The sequence below is a fragment of the Lipophrys pholis genome (genome assembly GCF_963383615.2).
Source record: "Lipophrys pholis genome assembly, chromosome: 20".
NCBI lineage: Eukaryota > Metazoa > Chordata > Actinopteri > Blenniiformes > Blenniidae > Lipophrys > Lipophrys pholis.
The window spans coordinates 12,834,051-12,850,833 of NC_137648.1; the positions used below are offsets into that span (position 1 = coordinate 12,834,051).

General features: G+C 41.8%; 2 protein-coding genes across 2 annotated transcripts in view; one reads left to right on the forward strand and one right to left on the reverse strand.

Annotated features, from left to right (window-relative positions):
* Positions 1–8,490, reverse strand: part of LOC308125763 (collectin-12-like) — a 34,752-nt gene extending 26,262 nt beyond the window's left edge. The window contains exons 1-2 of the mRNA XM_080489740.1: positions 8,211–8,490; positions 7,139–7,189 (exon numbers count right to left, since the gene is read on the reverse strand). Coding sequence (XP_080345866.1) covers positions 7,139–7,189; positions 8,211–8,217 — 58 coding nt within the window. The 5' untranslated portion in view covers positions 8,218–8,490. The remainder of the gene's footprint in view (positions 1–7,138; positions 7,190–8,210) is intronic.
* A 4,150-nt stretch (positions 8,491–12,640) lies between these two features.
* On the forward strand, positions 12,641–16,643 carry LOC308125435 (clusterin-like protein 1). Its single transcript, XM_080489167.1, has 9 exons — positions 12,641–12,955; positions 13,901–13,991; positions 14,072–14,220; positions 14,369–14,539; positions 14,631–15,087; positions 15,181–15,300; positions 15,612–15,826; positions 15,998–16,178; positions 16,423–16,643. Exons 2-9 carry the CDS (start codon positions 13,901–13,903, stop codon positions 16,476–16,478), a joined length of 1,440 nt encoding a protein of 479 aa, XP_080345293.1. The 5' UTR covers positions 12,641–12,955; the 3' UTR covers positions 16,479–16,643.
* Positions 16,644–16,783: the final 140 nt, after the last annotated feature.

Here is a 16,783-nt window from a genome sequence, read left to right on the forward strand (position 1 = left end):
GTCTGCTGTCTGCAACAGGTGTTAACCCACTGCACGCTCCGCTCAGCCTGACGTTGCTTCGTCTGGAGCCTCTGTGAGCACTCGCTTCAGCAGAGAAGGTCACGACGGAGCACTTAACCTAAACCTGCTTCAAATTATTTTGAACCTGTTGGGAGACACAGGACCAGGTTGTGAACGCAGCACTGTCATTTTTTGAGACATGAGGAGTGACGTGATCAGTTTGGAGCAGTGCTCGAGTACATCGGTTCAATGTTGATTAAGGAAAATTGGATTTGAATTACTTCTGAGGGAATTAGCTGCTCAGTAATTCATTATATTCACACAGTATATTTTTGCTCTATTGTGGGGCTGGAGAGATTTGAATGTAGTTCTTAGCATTAATGCCTCACTGTTAAAAGGTCCCTGGTTCAAGTCAAACAATATTCTCAAGATGAATTTTGCAAGGGGACAAAAAAAACAACATTGCAGGAGTTTGCAACTTCCTTATGCAAGTCGCAGGGCCTTGCAAACATGTCACATTATAAAGATAGATATTTTTGGACTTGAACCTCATCTGGAGCCCTGAATTGACTTTTCATCACTTTTTCTTCAACTAAAAAGAAATGTGGGCCTTCAGCATGTCTGTTTGGTCCTAAAGCAGCAATGGCATCTGATAAAAATTTTTTTTAAAAATCAATGCTTCCCTGAGGAGCGATATCATGAATTCTTAATTGTTTGTATAACTGTTGTGCCAATGTTTACATCCGTTTCAACATACTCAAAGTACCAATTCAGTGGTTTTTCAAGTGAAAATTGTTGCATTTTCTCTTTTTTCTTGTAAGTTTTGAGCGTCTACCCAGTTAAAAGTTGTCTAAACCCAGTGAGGAGCTTCTGGGAAGAAGAAGAAATAGGAATGTGAGCTACTACATTATGAAGATCATACGAGTGAGATATTAGTACCAAAGAGAAACACTCAATCACTGGAAAGTCAAATAGTCTTGCACTCCCCCACAACCATAATAAATGTGCTTGCGAAGGCATGCTGGCTGTAAAGTTTCAAGGGCAGCAGAAAAATCTGACAGTGGTATGGTAAAGAGTGAAAGTGTTTTCATTTTCTTCACACAAGTATTAGGTGATCAAGAGCAGTCTTGCAGTTTAAGGAAAGAACTAAGAAGCAGAATATGAGAATCCCACAACACAAAAGTGCAAAAAAAAACCTACAGAAACCACAGCAAAGTGCATAAAAATCCTCATCAAACATTCTGACAAATGGTCTGCGAAGTATCACATGACGGTACATATTAAATGTATCGGTGTTTGACGAACACTGATGTTGGCATGTTTGATTCTCTGCTAACCAGGATGAATGAGGTGACGGCTGAGGTGTCACTGTGACTCCGGCTGAAGGCTGCCGTGAAGCCGTGGAGTACCCTCTGCCAGAGAAACCCACCGGACCGAACCGAGCCCGGGCTGTGCTGACACAGCTGGTTCCAGGCCCAGACGCCCCAACACCAGCGCTCACATCCAGGAATGTTCCGGGTCTCACTGGAGAAACCATAACAAGTGCAGGAAATAGATTAGTGCACTCTGGGTTCCACACCAGCCGCAAACCTACTGAGCCCGGCTTCTCCAAACCCACATGTGTGGGAACAGGAGACATGGCAGCAGGAGGAGTTCAACCCCATCCAGACATCAATGCACAAGAGAACAGCCATGGCATGCACTTTTTTAGCGTGTTGACTTTGCCAACCTGTCTTGCCTGTTTTCATTTATCTCCATCCTTCGCTGGATAACCTGGGGGAAGGGTCCCCATTTGCCAGTTTTCCAAAATCTTCTGACTTGCCATTTTCTGAGAAGGTCAAATTACGAAGTCTACCACTGTATACACTATGCTAATGTCACTGCACCACTATTATTACTGCCTATCGGATCGTAATTGTAAACACATGGTGGAGTAGGGGTTATTACTCCTGCTTCACAGTGAAAATATTCCTAGTTTGAGTCTTGGGGGCCTTTCTATGTGAAGTTTGCATGTACTCTTTGTATGTGCATGAGATTTGTCCACAGACAGAACAAAAACTTCCATTTTAGGTTATTTGCTTTCTTTAAATTTCCTGTTGGAGTGAAAGATAGTGTCTGTGCTTTGTGTGAGCCAGTCCAGAAGCTTCCCAATGGTGTTTTGGACAAAGGTTATCATCAGGGTGTAATTTGTAATTTGTTGTGGGAACAAAAGGACGTACCCCATTTCTGGTCTACATATTGGTTTAACTGCAGGTATCATAAACTGTATATTCCTTTCATTTAATGTAACTTCACCAGCAGACAAAAAAAAACAACAACTTAAAAGTCTAGCAGCAAGGTGGCTTATTGTATTGATAGTGAAACCCAATTATGGAGCGCCCCCATTGAAGTACTCTCCATCTTGTCTTGTTGCAAACTACACTTCAGTTTAAGGCTGACACACGACAGAACAACTGAAATACCAATTTAACTGGAATAAAACACATCTGTGCAGCCATTTTGACTCCTTTCAATAATGCTTCATGAAGAGTTCATGGTTTAAGGCCGGCCAAAACCATCTGCTTACTTCCACTGACTTCAACTGGCCCGAGTGGAGCTGTAAGAGCAGTGAGAGTTCAGCCAAAGCTCAGGTAGGTTTTGTTTTTATTCAGATGGCCTTCTTATGTCAACCCCCCACAGAAAAATAAATATGTTCAAACCTTGAGCTCTGTGGAAGCTATTCTGGCCCGGTTTCAACTTGGCAGGAAGACAGATGGGATTACCATATGAATACACTCTGGTGTGTGTGCTTATGTGTAATGTGCCGTTCATTTATATCTGTATATAAAAGATTGCAAAATGTATATAGGCATGTACATATACATGATGTATGCTTGCTTTATGTATGACATTATGTTAAAGATATATATATATATCAGAAACAGCCCACACTGGTTAAAATGCATGTCAGTTTCCCTATCTGGCTTTTTCTGCCCTTAGGGAATCTGACCTTTTACTTTGCATGTCAGCAAAAGTCTACAAACCCCAAACATACTTTTTAAAACATCTCAACACATGGCCATGATGTGTTACTTAGTCCATGCGTGTTGATATTATACCTTATAGTTTTAAAACAACCCTTACAAAGATCCTTGAAACAAGGAGAGAGGTATGCCTGAGTTTGCTGGTTTGTTGAAGTTTTAGCCCGGAAACTGGATGAAAGTTGTGCAAATTTTCATTCCAGCTGCAATACTGCAGAACTGAAATGACTGCATGAAATGAGGAGGAGGGTTTGATAAACAACCGTCTGGGAAGATGAAACTCACAATCAAACAACGTGGTACTTTATGGCTCCACTAACGTTTCTCATATATTCCTTAGAGAAAGTCAAAACACTCGAGTTGCTTGTTCAAAAACATTTAGGGCTGAAAAGCACCATTGTTGCAAGGACACATTGCACATTGCAGATAATTAATTAAAACCCTTTACAAAACTGTAGCATGCTTTTGATTACATAGCAACTGCTATTAGAGCAGATTTGTTCAAAGTTAGATAGGGTATGAAATTTCCTTGAGATACTAAAAACATTTATGTTTCTGAGGTGATGCTTTTGTAATTCAAGTGCTGGTGGGAAAGTACAAGATCCAGAAGCTACACAGTCCCTGTCACCTCAACCTTACTACAGCTGCTAATAACCTGTGACACACACATATTCGTAGTCCAATTAGTTCTGCAAGTGTTTTTGTATGTGGTGGAGTTTTTTAATATAATTTATGACATTTAGCTATTTTTAAATTGACTGCATGTATGATGTAGTGACTCAAATGCTGGAGGCCACTTTTTAATTTCCTTCTGACCAACTCAGATTATAGGAATGTTTTCATTTTGAAACCACACTTGATTTCTTGGACACTATGACACAACACGTCACCTTTGAGTTGTATATTGGTTATTCACAGATTCTCACAGACTAATGCCAGTGAGCAATCATGCAAGGCGTGGGTCTAAACTCGGGGAATGCATGATCTGCTGACAGCTGCCCATTCCTGAGGTATCCCCCGTTTCAGGCCTCTGCGAGATGATTTTCATTCAGTGAAAGAATTTGCAGTAATTCGTTGCTGACAGGAAAACTTATGAAGAGCTTCTGAAAACGTTCAGGGGCCTTGCAAAGTGGATAAAATGTGCTAAATAGGGCTACATGCACTGATGTAGTGGTTAGCAGTCTCTCCTCATTGGGGGAAAGGTCCCCAGTTGCATGTTTTTCTCACTATGCGTGCAAAAGGTTTCTTCAAGGTACTCCAGTTTTCTCTCAAACCCGGGGTTTAGGGTTAGGGTTAATTCTGTGCACTGGAACTGTCGTTTTAACATTTTGTTATGAATATTAACAGTTACTCCTAGAATAGATATTTTCAGGCTGTTGACGAAGATTCTAGCATCACATGTACTTCTTTAGAAATTAAAAAAAAACCCTGCTGGGTGGCTCTCACTTAAAAACAAACACAGGGACACAAAGTGCTGCACACAAAAATAATCAGCACAATAGAAAACGTTGAAAGACTAATACAATAAAACAATCTAGTGGAGCCTCCATGAGAGCTCATTGCAACATAAGTTGCAAAACTTTGAAAACTAATGTTGCCACACTCTGCACAATATATCTTCTTGATTTTTGAAAATCTCACTCTAAACATTGTTCCGACTTTACTTTCACTCTGTAGAAGCAAGATTAAGTGCTGCGTATTCCCCTGCAAATTGATCCCCTTTTAAGTTTGGCAGTAGCTTTACAACTGAACACAACATTAGCAGCTTTGACATGTCACAACACGTCCAAACAGTACGAGTCTCCTGGGACACCAGAATGAATGAAAGCAAAACATGTTGGGAGGAAATAAGTGTTTGCTTCCCCTTGAGTGCTGATGTTACAACACTAATCATGGAGGTATGAGCAGCTTGTGGTGGTTTGTATGAATACAGTTCTATTGCATAACGGAGCCTCTGGAGGAGTGAGGCAGACCCTTGGAGCCGGCCCCTCCAAACAGCTGCCGTGTCCCTGCGAGGGCCAACGGCACTCGGCGAAGAGTTCAGCGGCGCTGTCTTCCTCCTCCGATGAATGTCAAGAGTTCATTTGAATAAAGTTAAAAGCGAGCTGGATTTGGATCGGTTCCGTGCTGCGCTCTAATCTAACCCACGAATGGGACTTTGCACGCGCTCGCAGGGAAAGACAAACAGGATGCCTGGGCTTGGGTGACTGGGGATGAAAGACATTGTGTTTCAACACAGTTTGAATTCGTCTCCGCCGCTGCCGAGTTAAGCAGCCTCGTCTGCCGCCTCCCATCTCTTCTCACGGACCTCATTCAAAGTGTGTATGCATGTGTGTGTGAGTCATCCTGCAGTAACACCCTCGGTACAGAGACACTCTGACTCCTGATCCCAAATCACTGTAACGGGACAAGAGACGGCGCGAGTGTTCTGTCTCCACCCGTAGTTGACAATGACGTGTTTGAGTAAGTGTGACAAGGCAAATGTCGTTTGGTGCCTCTTTTTAATTCTCTTCCAAAAGCATGAGTCCATGTACTTGATTCAAAAATCCTGCCAAAAAAGATCTGGCGTATCTGTTGCAACTTCAGAAATTAAACTAGCATGAATGAGCGAAAGAAAGTACATTTAGAAGTACACAGAAAGGAGGTATCCTGTAAATGTCTTTTCCTGTGATGGTGTGTTTGCAGGTAACAAGGACTTCTATCCAAGTTCCCACTCCTGACTGAGGAAAACAGATCATATGAGGGCAGACTTCTAAGCGTTTTGTTGTTGTTATGCGACTACTCCAAACTTGGAAGTTGGATTTTCCCTATTGCTAACTTTCCCAGCTGTTTGGACACACGCTCTGACAGAAAAATTTTTTTGTTTTAGCAGGAAAATTCATCAAAACGGTTTGTTTAGATTTAGAGCAATGAGAGACATCTGATTATAAAGACAGAACTGTTTAATTTTACAGTATTTAGATAATACAAAACAATGACTAGGGTGAAGGTACAGTGAAGGTACTCAGTTCTCAGACTGTCTTAGATTTACATTTGATGTTTTCGTGCATTCGTCAACCGAGTTACGGGGTGACAGAGCTGATCCAACTCGCACTGGGGGAACATGCCGCCTCAGTACAGAAAGGCCACCAAGTTCGTACTTGAATGAGGGATATTCTTCGTGTGAGGCAAGAGAGCTAACCACTACACCACTTTGCAGCCCTGTGTTAATAGCATGAGCGAGGTTGTATACATGATGTGCACAGCTTGTTCATAATTATCCAGCTGGATAGAAAGTTTCATGTGACCCCCTTTGTGGGTCTGAGGCATCGTTATCAGTGTTTTTAGGCAGAACAAAGAGAATCCTGGGAAAATAAGATGCTCAAAAACCAGCCGCATGAGAAACTGAGTGATAAGTGAGAAAATAAGTTTGCATGTAATTTGGGTTAAGTGATCCCTTAAGTTTTCTAAACTTTATCTGTAAGGTCCGGACCGGTTCACTGCAAGTTTAGAACTGTAGGAGGGAAACTTGTAAAATGTGTTTGGAAAAAGGGAAGGACGACTTCGTCAGAGTTTCACAATTGTGGCGCTTGTTCGCAAAACAAATGCTTGTGTTGTGCCACAACAGAGAAATCTGCTTCGACTGTAATTTCAGTCTGAGGAACCACATCTTCGAGGCATGCTTGTGTGAGTCAACATGTTTAAGTGACTCCGTTTAACAGGATAAAAGAGAGTGAGGAGAAACGTCTTGAGGTCGGAGGGGCTCTGATAGCAGTTCTTGGGCCTGTGGTGAGCCGGACCTCACAGACTGTCCGCCCACATTCATATTCAAACCAAATTCTGCACATCCAAATCCTGACAGATTATTAGAGCCAAATATCAGAACAGATGAGGCTCAGGCAGCCAGCTGTCTCACCTGACACGAAAAAAGGACTCAAGAGCAGCATGTCCATAAATATAAAGCTAATTCTGGGCATGTAACAGCAGGGAAAAGAGAAAGAGCTAAGCCCACACACTTAGCACTTTAAATCCATGGAAATTTTCTTTTCACAAAACAGTAAAAGTTTTATGATTGGAGCTCCAAGTGAGCTGGCCTTTTCTAGCCTCCACCTTTAAAAAGAAGCGAAAGGGTTACTCACCGAACCTCTTGTATCCAAAAGACTGTACTTCCTCCTCGTCTGCAAAGTCGTCTGTGTGACATAATCAGAAACATATGACATCAATAGGCTGAACACACGCTACAGGGGGTTATGGTGTGTTTAAAGCATTTGGTGGGGGTCCGTAAACAAAATGAGAAAAAGAAAAAAACAGTGCAGGGAAACAGCACAGAGCCAATTACACTATCATATTTGAATAAAAAGATAAAGCATAGAGCAAGACAGGGGGGAGATATGGAGTATTGTGTGTGTGCGTGTGTGTGTGTGTGTGTGTGTGTGTGTGTGTGTGTGTGTGTGTGTGTGTGTGTGTGTGTGTGTGTGTGTGTGTGTGTGTGCGTAGATAAGTTGGGGGGGGGGGTTCCAGAGAACCGTAAAAGCCACAGGCTGCGGTTTCTCTGGGTTGTTGACAGTAAACCCTAATTACACTCTGCTCCACTACACTGAGGACTGGAGCAGAGCATGGAGAACATCTCTGCTAATGGTAAACAGATGGGGAGAACCGGGGAAGACAGGGGAGACCTGGAGGGATGAGCTGAGTGTGTTTGTTGGTGGGGGGTCAAGAGTACAGAGATCCACTGATGCTGAGAAAATCATTCATCCATGAGCTGCTTTATTTCACTTTCTCTCAAAGGGAATCAAATGTTGTATTTACTGATGCTGCACATACACACATATTATTTCTAGGCTACTTTTTGAGTATGAACACCAGCCCAGCTCTTATTGATGAAACGTTGCGTGTCATCATTTGTATCATTTGACCTGCATCCGGATCTGACTGTCCTTCGATGTTTTGGGGGATTTATAGAAGCTGCGCATGCAAATTTTGGTGTTTCAATCTTTTTAATAGCAACTGGTGGAGGAAGAAGAAGGAAAAAAAACAACAACAACTCCCGAGTATTTCACAATTTCTGCACCGCAGCACCGTAATGTCATCCAGATGTGGCTCTCAGACCACAAAGAAATACGCACGGATTGAGAGAAGTCCCCGAAGAGGGGAATTATGTGGATTTACATGTAAAAGCATGCACTTGGCTTTGAGCTACAGGCTACCTACCTTTCATGGCGTTTTATAACTTGTTGTGGACTGTAGAAGCGATGAGGACCAACTGTCACTTTTTTTTTTTTTTTTACTTTGCGCGCATCTCCGCATCCAGTGTTGAGGTGCGAACTTTCTCCACAGACTGTGGCCGATGAACCAGAGCAACAAAAAAAAAAAAAAAAAAAGTTACAGGCGTATGTTCATGTTTGGTTTTGAAGTTTAAAATCCCATCGTAAGCGATGTGCTGCTCGCTGCGGCTCGGAGGAGTTTCTTCTCTCTGTGGCGGAGCTGTGATGAGCTCAGAGCGCACAGCTGGAGGAGGAGAGCCGAGCAAAGTGTCAAGTTACAGGACATGAGGGTCCAACATGCTGCTGCTCCTGCTGCAACACGCCAATCCTACAGTACATCTACTGTTTCCATCACCAAAAACAAACAAAAAAACCCTTTCAATGCAAAGCCCTCCAACAATTTCGCTTGTTTCTCAACCTTCAACTGCTCAGGTTGTATGAGGATTCTGTGTGACATTAGTGCCAAAACAAACGTGACAGGAGCGACTGGAACTCCGTTGTTTTTTTTTTTAGTTACTTAAGTATTATTTTCAGTTGTTTCGACATTTTGGTTTTTGTAGTTGATACAAGTTTAGTTCCATCCATTCATGTTCTACTTCTTCATCCAGCTCGGGCTGACAAGGCACATCCTGGACACTGAGACGCCAAGGGGCAATTGAGGGTCATCAATTAACCTCACGTGTGTGTTTTTAGATGCATGTGGAGAACGTGCAAACTCCACATAGAAAAAACTTGATTCAAACAAGCTTTTGTTTCTATGAGATGAGAACACTAACCATGCCACCTGATAGAGGTGAGAGCAATAAACACATGTATTAAAAAAAAAAATTAAACGTTGAACGCATATACAACAGAAATGTCATTTTTCTTTAAGTGGAAAGTGACAAAAACGTCTCTTCGGGTGACAAAAGATGAAGACCTCTGGCACAGATCATCTGTGCACACCTTTGGCAGTGGTGTCACCTTTTCCTCTCGTGTCATCTGTGGTTGTCTGTGTCTCCATGTGTCTTTCCCGGTGCCGGTCCCGTTGTCCCGCAGAGAGGAGGTGCGCACCGCTTTCAACACCGCACACCCCGGGACGTCCGCGCTAATCCAGCCGGAGGTGAGATTGAGTTACTGGGGGTTTGATGATGGCAATCGCGTCCCCTGGTGAAAATCTGGTACCCATTACAGATCATTTCAAAGGTTTTTGGAAGGTGAAGGGGAGGGAGCGAGGCTGTGCACTTCCTCAGTTTTACATTATAGAACTCGACTTTCAAGGACACCCCCCCCCCAAAAAAAGAGAACACTTTGAGATTGACGTGAAAATCTATTAAATCTATGTGTCACTTCATAATAAATTAACTGTGAGTTCGAGAGAGATATACAGCAAAATCTGACATGTTTAAAAGAAATGTTTCTTTTAAAGAAATTGAGTGAACAGCTATATGTACACATGGCAATATACAACAGTGTAGTGTATATATAGATTTAATAATAGTCAGGGAATAACATCAGTCAAAAGCGTACGGTACAGTACGGTACGGTACAGTACAGTACAGTACAGTACAGTACAGTACAGTAGAATTTGCTTGATTATTTTTCCTTTTTTTGATAGGAATCAGTAGTTTGTCTTATGCATTTTCTGATATAAATGCAAATACGTATATGAACGAATGAATGAAATAATGAATGAATAAACGAATGAATGAATGAATAAACATCAGTTCCTGGTTTGAGTTCAGGTTTGCTTTTCTTTGGAGTTTGCATGTTCTCCCTTTTATCTTTTCTTCTGGAAATTCTCTTTTTCTGCCTGAAATAAATGTCTTTTATGTGATCACTGACAATGTTTTTGTTTATGCATTGTCACAATGTATTAATATTCTACACAGCGATTGTCATTTTCAAATAGACATCCACAGTTTTCACTGCTGAACTGGCTCTGTCAGGCTTGATAGGTTTTCATTCCCCATCGATAAAGCTTCATGATAATTTATACAAGGTACTTGTGGTTATTCAAAGACAGAAAAGATACAGGTATTTTGATTAGTTTACTTTTCCCTGACAATTATCCATCGTTGACTCTGGGATGCATCAGTGACCATTTCTATTTAACGCCTCCAGGTGCTGTGATAATTCCAACACTTCCTGAGTCTATAATCTCTCAGGTCTGCAGATGCAAATCACTCATCAAAGGCAGAAAACCAGCTGCATCCTCCCAGACTTACAATGGCCGTCAAAGAAATGAGACAGAGCCACTCTCACAGCTGCAGTGCCCGTTAATGTCACCGAGTTACACGATGTGGCCTCGATGTGGATTTTCTGTTTTTTATCATTACAAACGCACTCAAGTCAAACCAGTCGTTTTAGAGGAAAAGTTAGAGATAACATCCTCTGTCTCAGCTGTGAAATCCTCAGCTTCTTTTTTCTAAAGCCACACAGACATCAAACTCAGATCTGTTTTCCTTCTCTCTTTAGATAACACAGCCTTCAAACCCAGGCTCAGCACTAATAGCTCCAGTTTGACCCAGCCTGCCACATATTAGATTCCAGACCAGCCTGAGATGATAAAGCGACTAATTACTTGTTTTGCTAAAGGCTTCAAAACGGTTATTTTACTGTCGGCCATAATTGGAGCAGCAGGCTGGTATTAGGGCCCAGATAGAGATTGTGGCAAGCTGATAAAAAGCAGCTGAGGGTCAGGTATCTTACAGCCAGGCTCCTGCTGGTCCTCATTCAGGGGTTGGGACCTCATTTGCTGGGTCAAGGCTTTCGGCAGTGGGCTGAGATTAACAGAAGACTTAGAAAGCACACAGAAATTCCACATTAACCACGCTGCTCCCATGTTCAGATCTCATGATATGAACAACGACGACTCAGATGATCCAGCCTGTTGCAGGAAAGTCAGTCGAGGGAGAAGAGAGGCAGTCAGGAAAAGATGCACTCTTTTATACAGCGCCACAATAATAACACAGTAGCCGCAATTTCCCAGTTTATATTTATTTAAAAAGAAATAGCTTTGATACTATATGGAGTATAATTAGAATGTATATGTATTCTGTTGGATTTTTAAACAGAAAGTTTAGGTGAACTGCAAAGAACATCTTGATTTTGATAACCCAGCGGCAACAGGGACAAGTTTCATTCAATTACAGAAATATGATTGATTTACAAAGTGCAAATTTTGGCCTCCATTAAAACCTGGTGGGTGAAAATTTAACCGAAATCACAACGTGACAGTTCTGAATGAAATGCACGACAAAAAATTGACTCAGGACGCACCACAGGCAGAAAAGGCAAACAAGGTCGCAGAAATATAGTTCAACAATTAGGACTAAACCGAGGGCCAGGAGTAATATATAATAGATGCAACAAGCTCCTTTTCATGACAAGAAGTGAATCTTTCTCTTACCTTTTAGCCCTGATTATGTGGCTGACTTTAACATGCATCTCCAGTAGGATAAAGTTCATTGACACTTCAAACCGGATGAGGATCATCCAAATATCATTGGGTCCAGATTGCTTCCTACATCATGTCCTTGGGATAATGAACCCAAATAGCAGCATGACGATAGGCACCAAGGACAACAGTGCAAACCAGGAGACAACCTCCATCTCCCCCCCCTCCTGTGACCCTTCGCTCCAGATCACCCAGGGAATGAAATGATCGTCTCTGTCCTAGTCCAGGACCCAGCCACCCATCCGTCCATCTCCTCACTCTATTTCATTCAGATAATTGTGATTGGAAATTTGCACCCAATAACACCATGATGCAAACACTAGTGTACACTGTGGTCAGGTCTCTTGTCTTTAACAAGGTCAATACAAATCATCTACACACACATACACACCTTAGAAACCTGTTTTTGGATTGCTGAAGGAAGGTAGACTCGCTACTCCAATGCTTCTCTTGGCTTCCCAAGATTTTTTTTATCCGGGCATCAGGAGTTAGAGGTGGTTTTGCAGTTTGAGATAATTTTTTGATAAATTGATACATTTTATGTATTTAAGTGTATAACATACATTTCACAAAACATGCAGCTATACTTTAGAAATTTGAAAGAGATTTTGTATTCGTGACCTGTTTGACCCAAAGCAGTGCCGACAATTAAAGTCAAACCACAAACCACAGAGTGATGTGGCTCTGCTCCAACATCGCTGACTGTGGTGACTTGATACTTCAGGTTTATTAAAGTGTCTTTGATTGTCTTTAATGACAGAGATCCACAAATAATATGCATGCTTCGTAGCCAAAGGAAACCATGTAAACAGCTTGCTTTTCTCTTCGTGCTGTTTAGTACACGTGCATGGAGACCTCCTGCCCCTGTTGAGCTTAGTCCATGATTGAAACCATGCTATTATGTGCCAGGTCCCTACAGGAGGTCCAGGCTTACTGTCAGTCTGATGGAGATTAGAGCATAACGTTTCAGCTGAGGAGGGCTCCGGAGACCATTAAGTGAGAGAGCTTGACCTGCAAACAAGTGAGCATGTTATATTTACTGTGCATTAAAGCCCAGCATAATCTGACGGTTTGCATTGCACATGAGGATTAATAACCAATAATGCCAACACACTAATAGGATCTGAACCACTGAGTAGATCAATAAAAATAGAACAACCCTCCAAGGGTAGCAGATTCCCTCAGTCTCACCTCACCAACCTCTCAACAGGCTGCTTTTTGTGCTGGAGTCGGATGTTTTCATAATTCTCAAGGTAATTTGCTGCTCTACCTTTCTGTTTTATGGAGAATCACACAGACACACACAATTCAAAGTGTGAAGGCAGATCTGGCAGTGATGTGTCTTTCATAGTAAGTATATAAGAGTGTGTTTATGCTGGTAAACTTGACTTTGAATACACAAGCTACTTAAAAAGCATAATTATGTGAATAAATAAAGATTTATTGAAGAGTACTTGCAAACATACAGGAGTTTACTCAAATTTGGAGTTGAACAATATGTGCCAAATAACCTTTATGCTCTAGTTTTCTTTTGTTTGTGTTATATTATTTAAAGAGAGTAAGATTGTGTTTATCTTTGGAGGTGATTTCAGTTTGCTCCATTAGTTATAGTGTACAGCTCTGGATCTTATTCCCAAGAAATACAAAAGCAAAAGGAGTGAGGCAAAGGGAAATGATCTTTTAGGAGGGAGGTTATAATATGAAACAATACAAATTTACAGATATAACTGCTGTAAAGCTGACTATGTTACACTTAAATTGCATTGTTTTCTTTAAACGTGTGTGTCAAATGCTCATAGACATGCAATTCTGTCTTTGAGTGACAATTACTACCTTTCCAGGTCCAACAGCAGGAGCATCTAATGTCTTTTCCCCTAGAAATCCACTTTGTAGTTCGATGTACCTTTCAGTTGCATGTAGTATGAAATGGTGCTGCATAAAGATTAACTGAGGGCTGCATTACTTAATACGGATTTCATCAGTTAGTCATGTTTGTTGAAACACTGATGAGGTGCATGGAGATAATGATAAAGCCTTTATTCCTACAATGGTACTTAGTTTATTGTTGTATACGCTTAGAAATGGCTTCTGAATAAATCTGCTTGAAAAATGGCACCATCTTGTGGTGTATTTCAGTTTAGCTTTATTTCCTGCATATTATGTCATGGAAATAACAATTGCTTTACTTTTTCCCCAAGATGAGGAAGCTTGTTATTGAACTTTTCTGCATCACTGAAGTTCTGCTTTGTGCCGCTGGGCCTCTTCTGCTCAGTGAGGACCGCCTGACAAGTAAGGTCCGGTCAGAAAACAAGATTTTAAGAGTTGGTGTTGGAGAAACTAAATGCAGTGCATTTCACTGGTGTGTGCAGAGCTGTCGGTGGCCGGACAAAGGTACATTGATGAAGAAATAAAGCAGAGTTTACTTGGAGTGATGCAGATGAAGGAAAAGATACTGGAAAAAGAAGAGAAGCACAGGCACCTGGTGGAGGCCGTGAGACTCAGCAGTGAAAAGAAGAAGGTACATTCTGAATTAGTATTGCAGTTTTGTGATAAGACAACTGCCAGTAGATTTAAATAGTTTCTCTAGGTTATTTTAGATGAAAAATCAGGTTTTACCTGGTTTAACATATCTGAGACTGAGTTCTTTTGTTTTGGGATTCCTTCAGGGAGCCGCTCACCTGGCCAAAGAGACAGAGGGGAAACTCAAGGAAGCTGAAAAACATTGTCAAGATTCAACCAAATCTTCTTTTCGGAACTGTCGACCTTGTCTGGAAGACCGTTGTAAAGGCTTCTACACTTCGACGTGTCGCCGCGGCTTTGCCTCCTTCTCCTCCAAGGTTTGATTCCAAAGGTTTAATCGACAAAAATGCTTTTACCAATTGAGTCAAGACAGATGGTACAGATTTATGAACGACTCTCTTTGTTTAGGTCGAAGACTTCTTCAGGGAAATGGACATCCAGTTGGAAGCACCAGAGCATGTTGACGATCAGAAACAGGAAGATTCCGGTGTGACCCCCTCGGCTGACAAACAACTCACAGAAGATGGAGACAATCTGGAGCTCCTGCAGGCCGAAGCGTCGTTCAACCACCTGCAGTCAAATGTCAGCGTTCTGTACAACCACAGCCTCCTTCTGATCAGGAAGATCCAGCAGGTGTCTGACCGCTCCTTTCTTGCAGCCATCACCACGGAGCCCCAAATCAGCTTGCGCTCAACCACACAGGGTGGACTGAAAGCTTTCCTCTTTGGCTCTGTGGGTTTAGATCGAATCCTTGACTCAGCGTATGATTTTGGAAAGAATGTTCTGGAGGATTTCAGCTCCACTGTGGCTGAAGTGTATGAGGAAATACAAGAAGCTGAAGAGTATGTCCAACAATCCACCGCAGGTACTGCGTGCTTTCTGTTCCAGTATGTAGAAGCTTGTTCACTTTATTTGTTCCCGGGTAATGATTGGTTGTCTTAATCTGTAAAATCTACAGGATCATTCTCTGCCTGGCAGTATTCAAGTGGAAATCTGTGCCGGCGACTGCGCAGGCAAGCGTCAGAGTGCTGGCAACTCCAAGACTTCTGTGAAACGTGTCGGGATCTTCTATTAAAAGGTAAATCACTCGTGCAAGATCTTTCTGTTTGTTTCATCTGAGATTGAAGATTTGTTCAGTGGTGCTCCACGTTGAGAGCAGTCAGTTTGTGTAGTTTCAGCCGGGAAGAGGCCTCAGGTCTGTGGCGGCTGCAGGGATTACTTCTCTGGGTTGGTCTGTCAGGGGCGTGGGGTTAAGCCAAAGAGCTGGAGAAAAGTTGCAGGGGACGGGAACGTCTGGGCTTGAGTGAAAATCTGCAAATGAAGCTGTGTGGCCTTCTCTGCATGCGTTCTTCCTGTACTTGTCTATTTATCCACGCTTCCCTATGGCAGAGTGCTCCAGCGTGCAGCAGTTGTACTCTGAGTTGGAGCAGATGTACATGCTGCTGAACGCCTCCCGTCAGAAGTACGACGACAGGCTGCAGCTGGTCCACAGACACACGGCAGACACTTGGAGGTGGCTCAGATCCATGGACGATAAGCACGGCTGGGTCAGCCAGCTGTCTGGCAGCACAGTGGAGCCAGCCAACATCTTCCATGTGATCACAGTATGTTTGTGGTTTAATCAAACGTTGTGCTCAGTTTCTATCTGATGCTGTAGAAATATATTAATAACTTTCAGTTTTAAATATAAGCATAATCAGCAATCAGTGTATTCCCCAACTATTTTGTGTTGGAAAAGAGACCTAATGCAATTCCTCCTTACCTCATTTTTGCAGGTAAATCCACAGCAACAGGTGATGGATAACAGATCTCAAGCCAACACCAGCGTAGTTGTCTCCATACTCCACTCAGCCCCACTTAGCATATCCGTCCCTGCAGATCTGGAAGTGGATGAACCGGCTTTCATCCAGTTTGTTGCTCAGGAGGCCCTGGAGATTCATAAACATCAACTCAGAGGTATTTATCCCACCGGCATTCAGCCTTTACTGCAATATTCTGGCTCCAGCAATATCTTGAGCTCCAAATAGAGATTGAGCAAAATTAAAAAAAAAAATAAAAATTTAATTCAAAGATACACATTGTCAATTACAAAGTGTTTAATAAGATAATGAATCAATCTCAGAACCATATGAAATTTACTGGCATTTGTTGGCCTATGAATGTTCACAAACCTGTTTTATTGCTATTTTCTTTTACACAGGAATGGGCAACTGTGAAGATCCCGACATACCAACAGATTCTATAGATGCTGAATAAAGAGTTCTGCACAATCATGCAATCAAGATCATTATTTTAACAACCCGATCGTCTCACGATAGACTTCTAAACTTTTACATGTACAGATTATATTGTTGTTTATGTATGCTGCTTATTATTTGTGTTTTACCTCTTTCTGCAATAAAACTGCACATTGCACAAGCCAGTCTTTCATTTGTTTGTTTTTGTTAATTTATTTGTCAAAAAAGTTTCTTAAGTCTATTCAACTAAATGAATCTATATATTTAAGATCATGTTCTTTTGATATTCGACCTCACTTTTAACAATTAAATCTTAATGCGCGC

Bases quoted from the DNA above. Each gene is read 5' to 3' on its own strand.
- LOC308125435 (XM_080489167.1), top strand. From the start codon at position 13,901: ATGAGGAAGCTTGTTATTGAACTTTTCTGCATCACTGAAGTTCTGCTT. The intron at 14,540-14,630 runs GTTTGATTCCAA...CTCTTTGTTTAG, and splicing joins TTGCCTCCTTCTCCTCCAAG to GTCGAAGACTTCTTCAGGGA. The intron at 15,827-15,997 runs GTATGTTTGTGG...TCATTTTTGCAG, and splicing joins ACATCTTCCATGTGATCACA to GTAAATCCACAGCAACAGGT.